The sequence below is a fragment of the Nelumbo nucifera genome, chromosome 4 (assembly GCF_055504915.1).
Source record: "Nelumbo nucifera cultivar China Antique chromosome 4, China Antique-T2T, whole genome shotgun sequence".
Lineage (NCBI taxonomy): Eukaryota > Viridiplantae > Streptophyta > Magnoliopsida > Proteales > Nelumbonaceae > Nelumbo > Nelumbo nucifera.
Genome location: NC_142652.1, coordinates 13,914,670 through 13,937,136, shown reverse-complemented (window position 1 = coordinate 13,937,136; position 22,467 = coordinate 13,914,670). Strand labels below are relative to the sequence as shown.

The 22,467-nt window shown below is 38.9% G+C and overlaps 1 protein-coding gene across 1 annotated transcript; it reads left to right on the top strand.

The window, feature by feature from the left end:
- The first annotated feature begins 1,078 nt into the window (after positions 1 to 1,078).
- Positions 1,079 to 17,574, top strand: LOC104608006 (uncharacterized). The gene is made up of 4 exons (XM_010273840.2): positions 1,079 to 1,273; positions 1,534 to 1,710; positions 14,318 to 15,721; positions 17,189 to 17,574. The coding sequence occupies exons 1-4, from the start codon at positions 1,259 to 1,261 to the stop codon at positions 17,219 to 17,221; spliced, it is 1,629 nt and encodes a 542-aa protein (XP_010272142.1). The 5' UTR covers positions 1,079 to 1,258; the 3' UTR covers positions 17,222 to 17,574.
- Positions 17,575 to 22,467: the final 4,893 nt, after the last annotated feature.

The window sequence follows — 22,467 nt, the reverse complement described above, 5'->3', positions numbered from 1 at the left end:
TGCGATGGGAAAAAGCATGTCGACTGCATGTACAGCGTTAACTCATTCGATCGTTGAAACTTGGAAGCCCATCGAAAGTTTTCACGAGTCATGACAAGCCACACTACCAACTATAACTGAACCGGCGGGACGATCATACCGTCCCTACATGGCGGTGACCAGCTGGCTACCTTCCCATCGCAGAAGACGGAACTCACAGAAGTTGTTTAACCCTTGAAATTACTAAAACGGACCTTGAGCGAGATAGAGGGCATGGAATTGGACGCATGGCGATTCCGTTATTTCCTCTGTCTTCTGTTGGTTGGGAAATGTCAAAAACACCCTCAGATTTTGTCACACCAGTGACCAGACCACCGAGGTTTCTTTCTCCTATTTTCGCCGTTTCGCGTTGACGACAGGCTTCGGGTTTCGAATGGAGACGGACGAGAGAATTCAAGTAGAAAGTAGAAACGAAAGCCTAAGCTACGTACGTAGTACGTACATGAAATGCCGCTACGCACACATGAAGATTGAAGGAACAACGGAGTCCAACGTCAGTCAACGTGGCATTCATGCAAGGCCAAAATCCTAAAAACCCCATCGGGTTTCTGCTAAAACTACAATTTTGATGAGATCTAATGAACGGTGAAGATCACTGCATAGTTCTCAAAACAAAACGACGTTGGTAGCACGGAATGAATCCTCAGTTTCGCCTGGCGGAGTGGCGGGGATCTCTTCTTTTTAACAGTTATAGATGGGCATTGGGATTTGGGCGCCAAAGTCATTTCCCGAAGACGAGGAACTGGAACGAATCAGGTGGTTGGTAGTCCATACAGCCGCAACCACAGCCGTCGATTAAAGAAAATCACAAAAGCTGAGATATTTGTTGATGTTTAATTTTTCCTTTTTTTTTAAAGATTAAAGAAAAGCTTCGATCTACGCCTTTCAAAGAAGACGTGCGGCGTATTGGATGATTGGATCCACATCAACGTCACAATGAAAGATTCAAGAATAATAACAATTTCTTATGGCGCGCTCTTGTAGTTGTATACAGAGGAACTGTTATATATATAAAAGCCAAACCTCACCGTCTCACCGATGCTGTGATCTCATTTGTCGCTTGATGTGGTAAAAACGTAATATCAGTGGCAATAAGGGTTAATCGGGTAATTGCAACTGAAATTTCAGTTCATAACAGACAGCAGCTGCAAGGAAAGGGGAAAACAACCTTCCTTCCACAGCCATCAAACTGGTCTAAACCGAAAACGCCCCATCACTGATGGAGGAAGCCGAGGTAAAAAACCTAACCACCAAACATCCATCTCAACCACCATCGCCACCACCACCGCCGCCGCAAGCCGGCAGCACTACCACAATTGTTATTAATCCGTATCTGTATTCGAAAATTTTGTTTCTTTTCTTCTTTTAGTTTCTTCATTCAACCGTTTTTTGGGACTGTTTTCAGTTTCACTAATGAGGGTTCCTTTCCATCGGGGTTTGTTCTAGACATACTTGTGCTCTGGTTGTTACTCACCATCTGGTATTTGATTGCAGAAAATGGCAGCCTTGAAGAAGGCTTACGCGGATATAATCCTCAATACGGCCAAGGAGGCGGCCGCTCGGATTATGGTATCTGAGCGTAAGGCCCTTCAGTTCCAGCAGGACCTCTTTGTCGCCAAGGAAGAGGCGCTTAATATGCTACTTCGTCTTAAGCAACTCATGAATTCTAAGGTAATTTGTTTGTCATCTTTTCTTTGGTCGTCGGTTGTGGTTCTCGGTCTTCTTTGTGGGTATAAGGACGTATTATGCGAAGTTGATTTATTTTACTGCATTATTTAGTTTGATACATGGTACTGGTGTGAAATGCTGTTTACTGACTTTTCTTTTCCTTCTGCGATTGGTGGAGTGTTTTCACTGCAATTTGTTGTCCAGATGAATTAGAAGTAGCTGATATTTCATTCGCATGAAATGAGAGCCTTTTTTGTCCATGTCTAGTTCTGATTTTATGTTCTAATACTTCGATTTGTGAAGAGGGTTTTACAAACTAACTGTTTAGTTTGGGAAGACCATTTTCTTAACAGTGTAATTATTGTTTTTGGGAATTTGGCACCACTTGCTTTTACAAGGAAGGGAAATCTATTCAAACTGGATTCAAATTCTGTGATAGTATGATGCTATTTCAAGATTTCTTCTTTCATTGGAGTCAATAACTCAAAACTGGTGAATAACAGATAGTGATAGTTTACTTCTGAATGTGTCTTCTGGACTCCTGCAAGCCCAAAAGATGAAAAAGCTTTCATGTGATCCATGTATTTAGCAATAGAACATCAAAATTTGCATTGTAGGATATTTGAAACAGGAATGAATTCCATACCTCTTCCTAAGAAATATAACATGAAGGTGTATAACCCTAGTGATTGTCATCTGATAAAGGATAAAACATGAAAACTCCAATGCAAATCAACATATTTATCTCCATTTGTAGTGAAGGAGCTAAATCTGTCATTTGAGATGGCATCTTATGAATTAACAAAACTCCAAAATCTTAGCTAGAAAAAGAAAACCTGACATTATTATGTCAGAAGCCCAGGATCCTGATCCAACATCCTATGGCTGGGTCTAAGTGATATTCATAGAAAGATTCTAATTTAAACAATAGAAGAAAAAATTGGAAGAAATATATCTTGTATAAGCAAACTTACCTTGACAAAGAGACCTTATGAGATCTAAACTTAGTTCCCAGAACTGTCTATTGCCACCCCTGATTCACATATGAAATGTGGATCATAATCCTTTGGAGTGGAAATGCATATGAAGTTTGACAATAGTTGACTAATTTGTTGATACAATTCTAAGTGAAAAATTTAATGGCTTGGGAGCAAGCTCAGTCGTCCTTCAATTTAGCTGTGTAACTTGAGATTACGACTTAGTACCTTGGTATTAAGGACATTTTACACTTACCTATATGGTATTTGTTACTATCATTTGCAATTTTGTGGTTTAGCTAATATCTATAACTTCATCTGTAATTATATATTTAATGGATTTTCCAATTCATGCTCATATTAAAGATGCAAATAGTCTTTATGTGGTCTTCTTTCTAGCCCTAGTTTTCTCAACATGTTTATTTTTTATGTATCATATCTTTTAGATGTATTATACCCTGTATTCTGGAAGCCTGCAGGTGTTGGTTGATAATAGACCAAGTTTGTAAACTGTACCTAACCATTGCTTTTGATAATTTACATGACCATATTGTAGTGAGACTGGGCCGAATGGGCCCTATCCCATTACTATCTTCTTGATTAGTTCTTTCTTGTTATTTGTTCTTAATGGGCCTTTAATTCTTTTTATGTTTTCTAAGTATGCTGATGAGGTGGACGCCCACTTAAGGGCAGACTTGTAATTTATGTAATCTTAGTAAGATTAAAAACACCGTGGAGAAAGAGGAGATTATCGAACTCCTTCTTTCTCCCTTCTTCTCCATTATTCCTTCTTCTTCTTGTTGTCTTCTTCTTCTTCTCTTCCTCTTCTGCTATAATCTGAAATATTTTTACAATTTTTTATTGGTCTGAATCACATCTCATACAATGTTGATGACCTTTTTTGGTCTTGTTACAACTCGTAAGATAAACCCGAGTAAGATATACGACTTACACAAACTTATAAAAAAAAGACATAAGACCTCTACAACTTTTGATTTTTGTATTTTGTAGTTAGTACAGGATTAGAGTCAATATGTTTCTGGTCAGTAGGATATTAAATGAAGTGGAGATATTGTTATAGAATTGGAAATTGATAGGCTGGATTGTTTATTAAATAGCTTGTGAATTTTTTGATTATTATTCCCTTTTTCAATGCTTGTCTCACATTGCAAGAATATGGTAGAAAATTTGAGAACATACTAGTGGTTGAACATAATACGGGTAGACTATGATGCATAAAATCACACTGATTCTTTCTAAACTGTCCTATATTCTGTTTTTTTTTTTTTTTTTAAATTTTAGAGGAGCTCTTAAGAAAATTCGGTTGTTATTCCAGGGCTTCCTTGAAAGCATTAGTGTTTATGTAAATATGTAATGTATCTTCTAGATGCTTAGGTAACATTTGGTAATGCTACATATAAATTTATCTGGTGTGTTTCTGTTTTCTGTTCCTGGGAATGAAAAACCACAAAAAACATTTTTTGAGATGTGATGTAATAACACCTTATTTGTTTTCTAGGAACTTGGGTATGTGTTTGTTAGAATTCATTTTCTTAAAGAATGGATTTCAGTTATACTGCTGAAGCATTCTGCAAGTAGAATTCCCTGTTAATCATTTAGTCAGAGGAAATTTACATGATGCATTGAACATACAGACTTCATGGTTTTGTTTAGAGCCCTTTTAAAGGTTAGGACTGACGGGTCTAATGATGCATTATCTATGTATCTGTGTGACGGTTTCCAGAATTATTTAGCATGATTTTCTGTTTATTTATTTATTTTTTAAATTCAGAACATTATTAGCATCTTATAATGTCAACTTTGATTAGTGATAAAGAATGGATATCCTTACTCCTCCCAGTGTTGCCCTGACCTTTTCTTTATGAGCATGTTTGACACTTGGAGGGTGGTTGTTATAATGGGGCTTGCTAGTCATCATCCTGGTTGAATCATTTGGAATTTGGTCTGAACAAACTTTCAAATTAGATTGAGATTTGACATGCCTTGGGAGATATGTTGGTTTTTAACCATTTGGCATAGGAGGTTGCTAAGCATCTTGTAGTTACATCGTTCTTTTTCATTAATCAATAAAAAAAAAAAGAAATTGAATTGTACTCAACAGGGCACTTATTTGAGGAGAATGCCCCAGTTGTGTCCTGTTCTTGTGCCCACACATTCACAAGGAATCTGTTTACCCTTGCAAAAAATTCTTTGATTTTCTGCCTCTCATGCTTGTGTTGTCTTTTTCCTGTTAGTACGTTAGAAATCTTGTAGAGTGAAGTGTTTCTTTGTTATTCTCATTTATTTCTTGCACCAATGTAATAATTAGTTGGCTATTATAGATGTTAATTCTTGTTAGAATTAGTTGACAGGGGCATACTTGTCTTTTCTCTTGTTATTTTTCTCTCTTATATGTGTTGTAACTTATCTAGGGGCATTGTTATCATTTCAGCAACCAGTAAAATGTTAATAAAAGCTGGGTTGACAGTAAGGATAGTTAGTTCGACTTGTCCTTGCTTGTCTTCCCTCTTTTCTTCCCTTCCTCTTCTCTATCTCTTCCCTTCCTTCTTCCTTTGCTTCTTTTTCACGTTTTCTTTCACTTTACTTCTGTTAATTGAAGTTGGAACAATTCTAAACTAGATGTTTTCTGTTTTTACTTTTTATATATTTCTAATATCAGTTTTAAATGAATACATTGTGTATCGTGAAGAGAATAATCTTTTGCCAAATTTATGTAGATGGTAAACTAGGTGAAAGAAAAAATAATAAATAAATAAATTAATGAGGGATTTTATTACTGATTTACATATTTTTACTTGAGGTGGAAGTGAAGTGGAGAATTTGAAAGGTGATATAAGATTACTTCACACCACTGTGTGGCAATTTAGTTGCTGTTGTTGAGTAAATGAAGCAGTAGGAAGATAGGAGGTATAAGCAAGAAGAAAAGCTGAGAGAGGCATCTTCTAAAAGCAGTTGAATCCCCCCCCCCCTGCAGGTAGGAGGGGTTGATTTCTATGGATGCTGATGTTGGGTTAGATGTATCTTTATCTCCCTCGTTTTTATAACTAATTAATAAAGTGGAACTACCAATTGAAAATTCTTTATCTCCCTTGGTACAAAATTGATGAAGCTTTTTCATAAAGCTATCTTTGTTAAAGAAATGATCAAGGGGAAGGACATTTTAGTTTTTTGATCCATCAGTGAACCATATCTCATTATTCTATAGCATGGTGTCACTTGCTATTAGCTTATTTTAATGCTAGAACATACTGTGGAGATGGCAAGGCATTTTATGATTTTTTTTGTCAGTAACTCTACTCTGTTTATTGATTGTTTGGTTCTCCTTCCAATAAAATCTATACTCTCTCTACAATCCCTTGAAGATGGATGAAGTAGCTTCATGATTTCCTGATATTAGCTTTTGCACTCTGTGTGTGTTCTTTTAGATGATTAGCAATTGGTGTCGGTATCCTGCACTGCCATAGGTTCATAGCATCAGTGTGGAATTGGAAAATTGTTGAACTTGGCAATCACGGTGTTAGCAGTTGTTGGTTTGGCTGTTTTAGTGTTTATGTTAGTCATATTTGTGTCTTAAGTTCTTAGTTATTGGGCCTAAACTTGTTTAATGTTTTATTTGTCTAGGTGTCCCATCACTAATCAGGGGCATTCTAGTCCATTCATGTAACATTATTTTATAATCATCTATATAAGATTGTAGGGCCGGCTGAAGTAGGTATGCCGCCTTTCTCAAATATTCTTCTCTTCTTCTTCTTCTTCTTCTTCTTCTTCTTCTTCTTCTTCTTCTTCTTCTTCGGCTGCTGTGTTCCAGCAAACATGGTATCAGAGCACTAATCCGTCTGTCTGGTTACAGCCGCCACTTTTCTCTGCTCTTCTCTATTCCTTTTTTCCTCTCTCTCTCTCCTATTTTGGTTGTTGTGAAGAAACCCTAGGGCTTATTTTAATGCTAGAACATACTATGGAGATGGCAAGGCATTTTATGATTTTTTTTTGTCAATAACTCTACTCTGTTTATTGATTGTTTGGTTCTCCTTCCAATAAAATCTATAATCTCTCTACAATCCCTTGAAGATGGATGAAGTAGCTTCATGATTTCCTGATATTAGCTTTTGCACTCTGTGTGTGTTCTTTTAGATGATTAGCAATTGGTGTCGGTATCCTGCACTGCCATAGGTTCATAGCATCAGTGTGGAATTGGAAAATTGTTGACTTGGCAATCACGGTGTTAGCAGTTGTTGGCTCGACTGTTTTGGTGTTTATGTTAGTCATATTTGTGTCTTAAGTTCTTAGTTATTGGGCCTAAACTTGTTTAATGTTTTATTTGTCTAGGTGTCCCATCACTAATCAGGGGCATTCTAGTCCATTCATGTAACATTATTTTATAATCATCTATATAAGATTGTAGGGCCGGCTGAAGTAGGTATGCCGCATTTCTCAAATCTTCTTCTTCTTCTTCTTCTGTCTGGTTACAACATGGTATCAGAGCACTAATCCGTCTGTCTGGTTACAGCCGCCACTTTTCTCTGCTCTTCTCTATTCCTTTTTTCCTCTTTCTCTCTCTCTCTCTCTCTCTCCTATCTTGGTCGCTGTGAAGAAACCCTAGGGCTGACCGTAGAACACAACAAGGTTTGTATCTAGGGTTTCCCTTGGTTGTAGAGCCCAAGGGGAGTTTGTTCCAGAAACCGATGCCCTACTAGACACCTTGCAGCAGGTAGTAGCCATTCGGCTGCTAAGAGAGATCTGTGTGGAACAGATCTAGGTGGAAGGACTGACTTCGACAGTCCTAGTACAGATCGTAAAGGTGATCCCAGTCTACGACAATAGAAGTCAAAGCCCAGTCTAGTCCAAAAGAGTTCAGCACGGTACAGAGGCAGATCTAGGTGGAAGGACTGACTTCGGTAAGTCTGAAATAGTGTTCTTTGTACTGATTTTTCAATTGTGATCACTGTAAGAGGAAGGAGATGTCTTCAATATCGGGAGAAGTGTCTTCTAGGGATAATAGAACTGGTGGGAGGTCTCCTAATATGGAAAATCCAAATCTGCACAGCTTGCAGATCACTAGTGTATTGTTGGATGAATATAACTTCAGAGAATGGTCTGTTTCATCCATGCTCTTAATTACTTCCCGGGAACTTACGGGTTATTTAGATGGACAGAAGAAGGAACCTGTAGTGGGTAGTGCGGAGTATGCAGTATGGCGTAAGGAAAATGCTACTGTTATGTCCTGGCTTCTTGCTTCGATGACTCCAAGAGTGGCCAGGACTGTTCAACACTTTCCTATTGCTGCTAAGATTTGGGAGAAAGTCTCTAAAACTTATGGATAGAGAAAGAACAATGCCAGAATTTATAGGCTGAACCAAGACATTGCTGCATTGAGACAAGGAGATATGACAGTTGCAACGTATTTTGCAACCCTAGAAGGACTATGGGAAGAACTTGATCATCATCTTATTCTTGATTGGGAGAATGCAAAAGACAAGGAGAGGCATGACAAACAAATTGAAGAGGGTAGAGCCTTTAAGTTCTTGGCTGGTTTAGACCCAATGTATGAGAGCATAAGGTCTCAAATTCTGGGAAGGGATGAAATGCCAGATTTACACTATGTCTATTATCTAGTAAGGAATGAAGAGGTTAGGAGGAAAGAGATGCAAGTTGACACTCAAATACAGCCAGCTGAACAGCCTGTTGAACATTCAGCCCTGATTTCTTCAAACCAAAAGGGGAGCAAGCATTTAGACAAGAGGCATCTTAAGTGCTCTCATTGTGGTGGTGAAAGGCATGTAAAAGAGACTTGCTGGGTTCTTTATCCTCATCTGAAACCAGCTGCGTTAAGGAAAGACAAGAAGTCCCAGAAGAATCAAACAGCAAGTGGGAACCATGTTACTAGTCACAGTGGTGATAGCTCGAAGAACACATCTACAGTTGCATCTTCTCCCATGGGACAGACTGCTAATTCCTCCACATCCGGGTCTTTGGGTTTCACTGCTAATGAGATAGAGGTCCTTAGCCGGGCCCTAACCCGTCTAAGGACTAATTCCCTTGTTTCCACCTCTCTTGCCAGATCAGGTATTGTCTCTGCTTATAGCACAACTAGTTCTATAGACTCTACTTCTTGGATTATTGATTCCGGTGCAACTGACCACATGACACACACGTCCTCTTTATTTTCTTCTTACCAATTGATGTCTGGCCAAGATAAGATGAGAGTTGCTGACGGTTCCCTCTCCACCATCTCTAGGAAGGGGGGGGGGGGTTGACCTAAGCAAGAACCTCTCTCTTGAATCTGTTCTACATGTTCCAAATCTTACTTCCAATCTCTTATCTGTTACGAAGCTTACCAAGAATTTAAACTGTAGCGTAACTTTCTTTCCTACTCATTGTGTCTTTCAGGATAGATTGACGAAGAGAACGATTGGGAGCGGTCATGAGTGTGGAGGTCTCTACTATTTTGATGTAGACATAAGTTCGACCTTACAGTCATCTGCTACCAGTAGTCAGAATAATGAGGAGTCAATAGCTAGGTTACACTTGTGGCATGCTAGGCTAGGTCATTTACCTTTTTCATCATTGCAAGGGCTGTTTCCTGAATTATTCGAGGGTATTTTGAGTCAAAGTTTAGTTTGTGAAGTGTGTCAGTTGTCAAAACAATGTAGAACTCTTTATCCAATTTCTAGTAATGAAATTCAAGCTCCTTTTGATTTGGTCCATTATGATGTTTGGGGCCCTTCACTTCTTGTTTCTGTGGATGGCTTTCGTTACTTTATCAGTTTTATTGATAGTCACAATGCACATGGATCTACTTGTTAAAAGGACGTGATGAAGTGCTACGGATAACCATGGCATTTTGTAAAATGATTGAAACTCAATTTGACAAGAAGATTAAGCAATTCTGTTCAGACAATGCTGCTGAATATTTTGAAAGATCCTTGAACATGTTCATGGAAGATGCTGGCATGCTACATCAGTCATCTTGTGCTAGTACCCCTCAACAGAATGGGGTTGCTGAGCGCAAAAATACACTTATTGGAGACCGCTCGAGCTTTATTATTTCAGCACAAGGTTCCCAAGCACTACTGGTCTCAAGCAGTCCTTACTGCATCATATTTGATAAATCCGATGCCATCCAAGGTGTTGGGTATGAAAACTCCTTTCTCTGTCCTTTGCCCTAATCTTCCAGACTTTCCTCTTCCACCTAGAGTCTTTGGTTGTGTATGTTTTATACATGTAAAGGATCCAAAGAAGACCAAGTTGGATCCTAGGGCTATGAAAGGAATCTTTCTTGGGTACTCTCCTACACAGAAAGGTTACAAGTGTTATGATCCCGTCACCAAGAAGAAATACGTCACAAAAGATGTGGTATTTTTTGAGTCTCACTCCTATTTTCATTCTTCCTAGAATCCTCTTCAGGGGGAGACTAGTGGGGATGGAAGAGGATTCTTCTTCCCCCTCCTTTTTTGTGTTTCTTTCTGCCTCGGGCCTTCCATCTTCTCCTCCTGATCCTCCTAGTTGTAGCATCCCAGGTGAACCTAGTGAGGCTCCCATTGCACCTATTACCACTCTTGATGCTGCAGATGTAACTGAGGACACCAGTAAGCAACAAAAAGATATAAGGATCACCTACAACAGAAGGAAAAAAGACCCTCTAACTCATGGCAGCAATCAATCAGACTTGGATCAATCTGCCTCAGCAACTCCAGGTAATTCTATCACTCATACTTCTGATTTGGATCTCCCTATTGCTCTTCGTAAGTCTACCCGTTCTTGTACTATCCGACACCCCATTGCTGAATTTGTTTCTTACTCACGTTTATTTCCTCGTTATTATTCCTTTGTGTCTGCTCTCTCCTCCGTGCATGTTCCTACTAGGTACTTAGAGGCAGTGTCTGATCCAATATGGAAAGAGGCTATGAATGAAGAAATGAAAGCAAGGACTTGGGAATTAGTGGATCTACTAGAAGGGAATAGCAATGTGGGATGCAAGTGGGTGTTCACTGTAAAGCATAGGGAGGACGAGTCCATTGAAAGATACAAGGCTAGACTTGTGGCAAAGGGGTTTACTCAAAAGGAAGGGATTGACTACAAAGAGACCTTTGCTCTAGTCTCGAAGCTCAACACAATCCGGGTCTTATTGTCATTAGCTGCAAATTTCTCATGGGAGCTACATCAGTTGGATGTGAAGAACGCTTTTCTAAATGGTGATCTACGTGAAGAGGTATTCATGGATCCTCCACCAGGTTATAGCTTTGATGGGAAAGTATGTAAACTGAGGAAAGCATTATATGGCCTTAAGCAGTCTCCTCGAGCTTGGTTTGAGAGACTTTGTGAGGCCATGAAGAGAGTGGGATACACTCAAAGTGGTGCAGATCATACTTTGTTCATAAGGAAACAGAATAGCCGATTTATGGTACTCACCGTCTATGTGGATGAGATGGTGATTACAGGGGATGATCTGGAAGAGATAAAAAGATTAAATGAGTTCTTGGCTTCTGAGTTTGAGATCAAAGACTTGGGCCATCTAAGATACTTCCTTGGAATTGAAGTTGCTAGGTCACAAGAGGGCATCTATATATGTTAGCGGAAGTATGCCCTTGACCTTCTAGGGGAGACATGTATGATGGGGTGTAGACTAACAGATACTCCAATAGAACAGAACCATGGTCTACAGGAATCAGTTGGAGAGGACTACCTTGATAAAGAAAGATACAAAAAACTGGTAGGGAAGTTGATATATTTGTCTCTCACCCGACCAGATATTGCTTATGCTGTACATGTTGTCAGCCAGTTCATGCACTCTCCAAAGATTCCTCATATGAGAGCAGTGGAAAGAATTCTTAGGTACATGAAGACTTGCCCAAGAAAAGGAATTTTGTTCAAAAAACACAATAAAATTGAAATTGAAGCGTATACTGATGCAGATTGGGCTGGCTCTGTTGGAGACAGGAAGTCTACTTCTGGGTATTGCACGTTTGTTGGAGGAAATCTGGTTACATGGCGAAGTAAAAAGCAAAATGTGGTTGCTAGATCAAGTGTAGAGGCTGAATATCGAGCTATGACTCATGGTGTTGCTGAACTACTATGGCTTAGGACCCTTCTTGGTGAGCTCGGGATAAAGGTCGAGTGTCCTCTCAGGCTGTACTGTGACAACAAGGCTGCCATCAACATTGCAAATAACCCAGTGCAACATGATAGGACGAAGCACATTGAGATTGACCGGCACTTCGTTAGAGAAAGAATCGTTTCAGGAGAACTCTGCATTCCTTATACTCCTTCCGAGATGCAGATTGCATATGTGTTAACTAAAGGACTAGCTTCAACGAAGTTCTCAGACTTACTTGGCAAGCTAAACATGACTGACATCCATGCTTAGCTTGAGGGGGAGTGTTGGTTTGACTGTTTTAGTGTTTATGTTAGTCATATTTGTGTCTTAAGTTCTTAGTTATTGGGCATAAACTTGTTTAATGTTTTATTTGTTTTATTTGTCTAGGTGTCCCATCACTAATCAGGGGCATTCTAGTCCATTCATGTAACATTATTTTATAATCATCTATATAAGATTGTAGGGCTGGCTGAAGTAGGTATGCCGCATTTCTCAAATCTTCTCTTCTTCTTCTTCTTCTTCTTCGGCTGCTGTGTTCCAGCAAACAGCAGTCATTGATAAGTTAGAATCTATACATATAGACATATGCATGTCAAGTGTATGATGCGCAATTAAACTGAAGTAAATATATGTTTACTCTTTTTTTTTTTGTTGTTGATTCTAGACACCATGAATGTGCTGATACCTTCAAAATTCTGCTATGCGTTGGTTCCTATTAGATCCTCTATCTGCTGATGCCTATATTATTTTAACCTATTTTCTCTTCATTCCGCAGATCTCATTCTGGTTTTATCTGGTATCAGTTAGTTTGTTCCAAAACTTTCTACTGCATTGGTGTCCATGTATCACACATGCTAAAAACACCTTATAGCTTTACATCAAAGGGTGGATGGATCTAGGAAATTCTTAAGGAAGATGAACTTATGGAGAGACATGTGAATTGCATGGTGATAATCATGCTATAGGGAAGGATTAAGGAGGAATTCATTCAAAAGGTTTCATCTATCCTGAGCATTGCACAATTTGGTAGTTTAGGGAGGAGGAAATTTGCAGAGCCGCCCTCCCCCAAAAGAACCCAAATTTATTGCTCTTCCACTATGGTTCATTATTCAATATTTTAAAACAGAAGTTTAACTTTCAATGAGGAAAATCATGAGTTTGACTGACTAGTCATGTGCCCAGATTAAGTTTAGTTTCACTCGTCTTGAGGCTTGAATTTATAATCCAAGTTTAACTTTCATTGAGTAAATTTACAGGTTTGTTTATGCAGTTTCAATGGCCCCTTTTCCCCTTAGATTTCATGCTTAATGGTCATGTTTAGCATTATAGGGACAGATGGCCTAAATCAGCAAGGCAGTTCACATAATCTGATTCATTACTTCTGTTGGGAGGTTGCACAGATATCATTAATATTGTTTGCAATCACAACCCCTACTTTGTTGCTTGAATCTTCTTGTTTTTGCTCATTGGCATCCATAGGATCTTACATAGAAAAGGCATGTTGATGTAGGTTATCTTGTTGAAATGACTTTGGTGCAGATCTGCAATTCAAACATAAGAAAGTAAACAGTTCCCACAAAACTTGGATTATGACAGAAGATAGTCAAGCCATGGGGAAGTAGCTTATGTTTAAAAGTTTTTCATATGTTAAGACTCAATACACTCATCCCATGTTTTGAAATCCAGACTGAAAGTTGAACCGGAAGGGTGGCTGGTTCCCAATTTCCTCGTTTAATTGGTTTATCTGGTCTGAACTGCTAAAATCCCCGCACTGGAAATTGCAACCATGCCTAGTTTACTTTTCTGATGCTTATGTTTAGTCCGATTCAGTTTTCAAAACATTGGACTGAACTCTAAAACACGATCATTAGCTGTCCAATAGGGTACCGTCTTCTGTTGACAGCACACCCTGGATATTCAGAAATGACATCAAGAAGATTAAAAGTCTATCCAAGGACATGCAGCTTTCAATTCAGTGGACCCATATAGCAGCAAATGGATTTGCAGACCAGCTAGCCAAAGAAGGGGTGAACAGGGATCGCTGTTTCTGGACTCAACTGTAAGAGTGAAAAATCAATTTAATAGTGGATACATCACATTGTAGTGGGGTAGCCGAGGCTACTCATAAACTGTAACCCCTGTAATTTCTTTTCATTAATGAAAGTTCTTTTTACTGATAAAAAAAAAAAAAAAACAAGGGTCGTCTTCTGTTATCATGTGAATGCCTACCTTTGGCCATCACAACCTTTTCTATAATATTCATCACCCCCTGGAAAGACATACCAAAGTTGAGGAAACTTTATTACAATAAACTTTTCTGTAATCCATTTATTGTATTTATATATTTATATAGATTTATCTCATAAGTCATAACTAATTTATGAAAAAGGAAAAAGACATGGGAGAAAATGAAAGGGAAAACTCAATTCCAAGCTCTGCCTTTTGTATTGTTGCTCTTATTGTCATGATTTAATAAAGAACATAGCAGTAATTAATAGATGCTGCATATTCATTACAGATTGCTGAAGCAGAAAAAACATCCTTGAGTCAACGAAAAAGGATTGAAGAGCTTGAGTTGCAGCTCCATCAAGCAGAAGATACAGTGAGGGATCTTAGAGCTGAGATGAAAAGAGTGCAAGATGAATTGCAGAAGGTGAAAAATAACCAACTGCAGCCACTAAGTGAAGAAGTCATTGAAAGGAATGCTGTTTCTCATGAAGATTTATCACAAAAGAAAAAATTAAGTACTTCAGATTCCATTTTATGCTCTCCTTTTGAACCAGGACTCCAATCTGCATCTACTAATGACACGAGGAGTACAACTCTGGGTCAGAGGAGCACAGATGAAAGGTGCTGTCTTGCATTAGAAAATGCAACAGCACAGGCTGAACCATCTATTGATTCTCGTGTGGAGAAATATTATGCTGGTAACCCTGATTTAGCTTCCATAATAATGAGAAGCAAAGAGCCTGAACTTTACAGAAATGGATGTACTCAGAGAATTCGCGCATTTGAAAGGAATCTACTTGATGGCAAATTGCCTCTTCCCAGGCAAAGAGATAATCAGTTCTCAGATATGAAGAATGAATTAATTGTCAGAGAAGATGGAAAGGTTGAAGAAACCTGTGTTGTAGCTTCACCCAAGGCTGAAAATATCATGGATAAGAACCCAACTGAGTCAGAACTTATACAGCATGATAGTAGCTTTGTTAAAGATGACATAAAGTTCTTTCATAGATTTAAGAGAAGAAGAAGAAAAGCTAGATACAGGAAGGGTACCTCATGCAAGTTTCTTTCTGATAAGGCCACAGAAGCTAGTGAAGCATCATTGCTTTCTTGTCCTGAAACTCACCCCTGTCCTGCCAATGCTAATGTTGAATCTGTTGAAGATCCATCAAAGGTGATTGAATGTGAGGACCAGAAGGATTTGGGCTCCCATATGGCTCATACTTCACCACCAAATACAACTGACATGGATCCTCAATCAGGATGTGTTGATGGAACTGAAAGCCAACATGAGAATATTCAGAATGCTACAAACAAGGATACGGAAATGGGTGAGACAGCATCAACAAGCCAGGGTAGCAAAGCTGCAGGTGTTTCAGGAGATCCAGCATGCAATTTAAACCTTGAGACCGCTGATATTCAGTTAACGAATTCTGATAGCAAAGATGGTAAAACCTTTGAAACCACTGGTGGAGCTCCTACTCAAGTGAAAGATGGGCTTCTGAAGTATACATTCCGGAGAAAGCGTAAAAAGGAATCCTTGATGAGCCATGATGAGAATGCCTCCCTTGAAAAGAAAAACACTTCAAAGAGGAGGGCAAGAGACAATCCAAGCAGTGCTCAAGAGCCGCAGAAGTCAAGCTTGATTATTGAGTCATCCAGAGACAGTAGGCGACTGGTGCAAGTTGCTCGTCAGGTTGGTGGATGGTCACATTCTCACGTCTGGCACATATTTCTTGATATGTGTTTGCAACTGAGTTTACTTAGTTGTTTCTTTTTTTTTTCAATTTTTAAATCAGTGCAGGAATTTAAAATTCCTAGTAAGCACAACCCACTACTGATGGGGCTCCACTTATGAAGTCATCGTCATCCAAGCCTTATCCCAACTATATGGGGTTGGCTACATGAATCCTGTTTCACCATTCTTTTCTGTTTAATGCTATATACCCATTGTTAAAGTATGAGAGCTTAAATCATTTCTTACTTGGACCCATGTCCTATTTAGTCTATATTCCTATTCCCTTCTGGGCCCTTACAGGTGCTGTCAGATGGTCTTTTATGCTGTGACCAAACCATCTTAGTTTATTTTCTCTTATTTTATTACCTGTTGGAGCTAATCTTAGGTTCCTTTAAATGACTTAATTTTTGACCCAATCCTTTCTAGTTTTTCCACTCATCCATCTTAGTGTACATATTTCTGCCACAGTCATTATTTGGAAGGCTCCAGCTTATGAAGTCGATGCTAAAAAATTGATTCAATTTGATGATCATGATTATTTGTTCTGTCAAATTTACTTCTTTTGAGCCATCACGAGAACATTATGTTGACAAGTCCAAACAAGTTGTAGTCTATATATAGCAGTGTGGTCCATAAGGATACAATAGAATTTTGTCTTAAAAAAGGCTAATTTCCTGGCATTTGGTTTAGCTCATTTCCTTATCCACATCTGTGGAAATGAGCTATTTTGTCAGTTAAGTTGAAAGCTACATCAGGCAGCTTACAACTAAAGGCTAAAATCTCCTTTTGTAGAATGTAGGTTTAATGTTTTTTATTTGAAACCGATGATCCCACTCTACCACAGAAATCACATTGGAAATATTAGACTGACATTTCTCTCCTTATTAAATGTTAAAATCCCTATACTAACCATATTGAAATGTTGAAGTCATCCCACCTTCCATTATTGAAAACTTGTTCCTAATCTTTAAATAAAAAAATGTTCACAAGGCTTGAGCTTGTTAACCAAAGGTAAGATATTTGTTAGCAATCCCATATGGAGTCTTAGTATTCCTAGTTGAGAGATGAGAACTCTTGAATAGTGGGGCAAATTGGACAGTAGAAATAATCCAACATATTTATATTTTTTAAACAGAAAAAGGGCTATTACTCAATGGGCCGAAAAATATGGTGGGCATTCCAAAATTATAAAAGGAAAAGTTCCTTGCACTGAATGGTTAGTCTTTTTTTTTCCATACTAGACTGTTACAGTCATCTGATTTGGTCAATTTATGTATGACATACTCATATTTGTTTTCAATAGACTGAATGTTTATGTGATTTTATGTTGGTTCATTTGGTTAATTTTCATGTTCTGTGCTGTGATGTGGTGCTTAATGAATAATCCTATGCTTGATATTGATAAATAGACTGGTTCCACTGCAGCTCATTTCTTTGTCTGAGAAAAGGTGGTGGTAGTTGGAGTTGGCTGTTCCTTGCATCCATTGATAAGGAGGTTGAGCCTTTGAGGAAACTGAATCCCATTGTGTTGAAGTTCTAAGTTAACTGCTTCAGAGAACACAATGACTATCATTTATCAAAAGAGAGCTTGGATTCCGAGCAACAATGTATGTGCGTTACTTCCAATAAGTTATGATAATTCTAGCATTCTTTTTCTTTTTTCTTTTCTTTTTTTCTTTTTTTATGTTTCTAATTTCGTTTCTCTTCAATCATAGCGTGTCATTGTACAACTAAACTGTTTCTGATATCCTGATGCCATCTTTTATTAGCTACAAGTTTACTTTTAACTGTAATGTTTTATTTGGAGGCCATCTGTCCATTTGTGTTTGAGTATGGTGAATAATTTGAACTGATCAAAGCATTTAATATTGGTCGAAATAAGGGCTAGATCGTTATTTCCATAGTGTAGGTGAGTAGGTTTGCTGCTCAGAGGAACAAGTTTCATGGTTCAAGTTTGTTATTCTTATTCATGGGCATCGTGGGACAAGTGGAGCTTTTAAGTTAAAAGGTGATGAAGCATCAAGGAATTAAGAAACAAACTAGGAACTCCTTTTGGTCCAGCTTTTCACAAATTCTCATGTCTTCATTTAGAAATCAATTCTTTTTGTTCCTCATCTTAGACTTAGACACTCGGTTGTTTACTGCCTTGGATCTCGCAGTTCTGTCCCCTTTCCAGCTGATTTTGTCTGTGGGGGAATTCTTGATCTACTGCAAACACAAACCTGTAGAACGGTCTACTAACCAATTAGGAGTGAATACACTAGTTGTTATGGTCCTGCACGTAGGATCCCGTCACGGGTCGGTCCACGGTGCGAAAACCCTACTTCCCCTTGCGCCTTTCCTTGCTTGCAGACCCGATTACGGAAACTGAATGGGTGATTTGTCCAAGAGACCACCCGAACTCTCCTAAGAGGGTGTTTGTCCAAGAGACCACCCAAACTCTCCTCACTCTTTTCTTGACTGAAAAACTGAATGCTTTATTTCAATTCGTGGCTCCTTAAATAGGAGCTTACAGAAGGAAATTCCTAATTAAACTCAAACTCCAATTTGAACTCAAACTCCTAATTACCTACTCCTATTGGTAACTCACTCTTATTTAAGATAAGATAAAGATAAGATAAGATAAGATAAGATAAGATAAGATAAGGAAGGCTGGTGGCGAGTTCTCTTTGATGTGTCCTGATAAGGGTGGGCCCACCCCTATGAGCTGTCATGTGGGCCCCGCTCTGCTGTTGCTGCCTGGGTGCGTGCGCGTGGCTGATACCAAATTGTTATGGTCCCGCACGTAGGATCCCGTCACGGGTCGGTCCACGGTGCGAAAGCCCTACTTCCCCTTGCGCCTTCCCTTGCTTGCAGACTCGATTACGGAAACTGAATGGGTGATTTGTCCAAGAGACCACCCGAACTCTCCTAAGAGGGTGTTTGTCCAAGAGACCACCCAAACTCTCTTCACTCTTTTCTTGACTGGAAAACTGAATGCTTTATTTCAATTCGTGGCTCCTTAAATAGGAGCTTACAGAAGGAAATTCCTAATTAAACTCAAACTCCAATTTGAACTCAAACTCCTAATTACCTACTCCTATTGGTAACTCACTCTTACTTAAGATAAGATAAAGATAAGATAAGATAAGATAAGGAAGGCTGGTGGCGAGTTCTCTTTGATGTGTCCTGATAAGGGTGGGCCCACCCCTATGAGCTGTCATGTGGGCCCTGCTCTGCTGTTGCTGCCCGGGTGCGTGCGCGCGGCTCATGGTGCTGCCGCCGCGCGGTGCCGTGCGCGGTGCGTGTGCGCGGTGCCGTTGCCGCGCAGTGCGTGCGCGCGGCTCATGGTGCCGCTGCCATGCGGTGCCGGCTATGTGCGCGGTCGGTGCTGCCGTGCGGTGCGCGCTGCTGCCTCTGTTGCTGCCGTGTGGTGTGGTGCACGCTGCCGGGCGGTGCATGCGGCTGGGCGGCCCGCTGTGCGTGCTGTTGCCTATGACTACGTGCTGCTGCCTCTGCTGCTGCCGTGTGGTGCGGTGCGCGCTGCCGGGCGGTGGCCCATAACAGGTGCGTGTTGCACGCTGCCAGGCGGTGCGTGCGGCTGGGCGGCCCGCTGTGCGTGCTATTGCCTTATGACTGCGCCGCAGTGTGCTTCCGGCTGGCATGCCCATAACACCAGTGTTCTATACACATGGTTTATGTAGGCCCATGTAGATCTATGTAATTGAACACTGGCGTGTTCACTTTGTGATTGATTATGTATGCTTGTGGGGTGTGTAGACCTGGCAATTGGGTTGGGTGGGTCAGGTTCGGGTTGGGTCAAGACACTTCGAGTTGATTTTGGGTCGGGTTGAATTTTGGGTTGGGTTATCAAATGCTAGACCCTAACGCTAAATGTTTGGGTTAGGGTTGACCCATGGGTCAATTCAGGTCATCTCAAAAAATAACTGAAATTAAAAAAAATAAAGAAAAACTCGTGAAAAATGTCAAAATTAAAGGAATTAACCTTAAAATTCCAAATATAAAATAAAAAAAACTTGAACATTTAACAATTTAAAGAGTAAAGACAAAATAGAAAAAAAAAATAAAGAGTGGAAACTTCTAACAATGCATAAATAGTCCCAATTAGACTTGACAATCGGTTAGCGAGTTGACTCATGTCCAACCCAATCTAGTGTTTTCCAGGTTGGGTCGGATCGGGTCATTTTCACATTCAGGTAGCTGAATACAAGACCCTAACCCAGTTTTTTGGGGTTGGGTCAGGTTGGGTTCGCGGATTGGATCAACTTTTTGCCAGGTCTAAGTGTGTGGGGGGGGGTGGGGGGGGGGTTCGTGAAGTTCTGGCTCCGTGGGCCGTGGATCTGAGGCTAAAACTGCCTCTATTCTCACAACACTTCAAGTCCAAGAACATCTTCCAATGAATAAAAATATAGATGTTCCCAATAGGACAGAATCTGATCCCACCCAAATGGTAGACGGTGATCAAGCCAATTGGTTTAAGAGAGGATCCATCAGCCATCACTAGTCAGTCACCGACTTACCATGTAGGAAGCCTTATATAACCTTTTTTTTTAAGATTTTGGTGCTTAGTACTAGGGGTGCCAATCGACCGTTTTGGATTTGATCTAATTCGATCCAAACCTTATTAAATTGAATTTGGACAGTCCGTTGTAATTATTGAATTGGGCCAATCCAAAATAAATTGGTCCATATTTTTATTGGTCTGAATTGGATTTAAACCAAATTTTTAATAATCTGATTATGAAGCCAAACCCTTGTCCAATTTAAAACCAATCAGAATTAAAGTCGGCATAAAATCATTTTTATAAAAATACTTTTACGAAAGCATTTTTATAAAAAGTATTTTTATGAAAGCACTTTTACAGAAGTACTTTTACGGAAGTACTTTTTAGTTTTTATAAAAGTATGAAAATACTTTTACAAAATCAATTTTACGAAAGTGCTTTTTAAATGCCGAAAGTGAAAGGATATATTTTTGTAATTTTTTATATATTCTGTTTTTTATATAATTTTTGATATTTCATTCGATTTGTATTGGATCCAATCCAGTCCATTTACATATTAATGGTTTGAATTGGATTTGGACTGAATTGGGTTCAGTCCATTTGTAAGTGGACTCACATTGGACTAGATCAAGTTAGATCAAATTTAGTCCAATTGACGCTTCTACTTAGGACCCATCAAACATGTGTAATAGTGTTGGTGCCAATGAATGGACGATCGCTTTTGCTTACCTAAAAATTAGAAGGATACAAATCATCGAGAGGTAGGGGTGGACTTGAGCCGAATAATACTAGACTTGAGCTCGGCTCGAACTCGAGCTCGTTTTGAGCCAGAACCTTGAACTTGAGCTTGGCTCGTTTTATATTTTATAAAAATATTTTATTATAAAAATATTTAGAAAAAATATTTTAAAAATAAAAATTATATATAATTTTTTTTATTTTATATTTAAAAAATTAAGAATTATAATATTTTTATTATATATTTTATTTTCTATAATTTTATTATATAAATATATATATTCGAGTCGGCGAACTCTAATAGGCTCGAACTCGAGCTCAGTTGAAACTAAGCCAAGCCGAACTTTTCACGAGCCGAGTGAGCAACTCGTGAAAAGCTCGGCTAGTTGTCACCCCAATGAATGGGCAGCTATTTGAAACCATTGGGTTAGAAAGCAAGCAGGGGCAGGCCCGATCCGACCACGGATTCCAAAGAAATGGTGTAGTACTCGAGTTGAGGTTGCGTTTGAGGCCATCAGGACAGAAGATGATGAGATTTGAGAGTTGCCACAATAAGGCAAAGTTTGCCGTTTGATAACAGCCAAGTGGCAGAATAAGGATTGAATGATTTCTTGCTTTTATCTTTTCAGTGCATAAAGTTTTTTTTTTTTTTCATGGCTCACAGTTACACAGTTAACACATGAGATGTCATTCAAGTAATTTGAGATAATAAATTAATAACAATCTACGATGAAGGATGTGTCCAGACTCCAGAAGCGTAATAATGGTATCGAAAGTTTAAGCTTATACAGAATTTTATATTATTTATTTATCTATCAGAAGTCAGAAGCCGGGACCAAGAGAAAGAGGACCCTTCATGTGCCGAGACTAATGATGATGTCGTTTCTTTTCTGCAACACACACAACCCCATCCATTCTATTCTGCTAATTTGTCTGACTCTGATTTTAGCATAAAGCATGTTGTGCTTGCCTTTACAGGCGCCAGCTACCCCCCTCGCCCCAAACGGATTGGACTCGGGTCGGACCTAGATTTAAATCCAATCTAATAGTTTATTTTATTCAATTTCAAATCAGATTTTTTTTTTCTGTTGCATTTATATACAATTCAGATACTATATATACTATTAATAAGTTAAACTAAAAAAAAATGCAAAATAAGGCTATATATGTATATTTATAAAATAAATTAAGAATAACTCTACTATAATTTTTAACCAAACTTTAATAATAAAATACATGTTAATTTTATATAAACATATTCATCTGGGTATGTAAGTCCCAATATGATACTGAAGATGTACGGTCTCCACCAACAAATTAATAGCCAATCAACCTGTATTTTCACTCAAATGTACATTAGATTTTGTTTGTGTAAGCTCTTCTAGGTGCCATTCTTTTTTGGTACCATAAGAGTTGGGATGGGTTCAGGGCCTTCAGGCTCCACCCCATTAAACTGATATT

Bases quoted from the DNA above. Each gene is read 5' to 3' on its own strand.
- LOC104608006 (XM_010273840.2), top strand. The intron at 1,711-14,317 runs GTAATTTGTTTG...TATTCATTACAG, and splicing joins AGCAACTCATGAATTCTAAG to ATTGCTGAAGCAGAAAAAAC. The intron at 15,722-17,188 runs GTTGGTGGATGG...GTTCCACTGCAG, and splicing joins TGGTGCAAGTTGCTCGTCAG to CTCATTTCTTTGTCTGAGAA.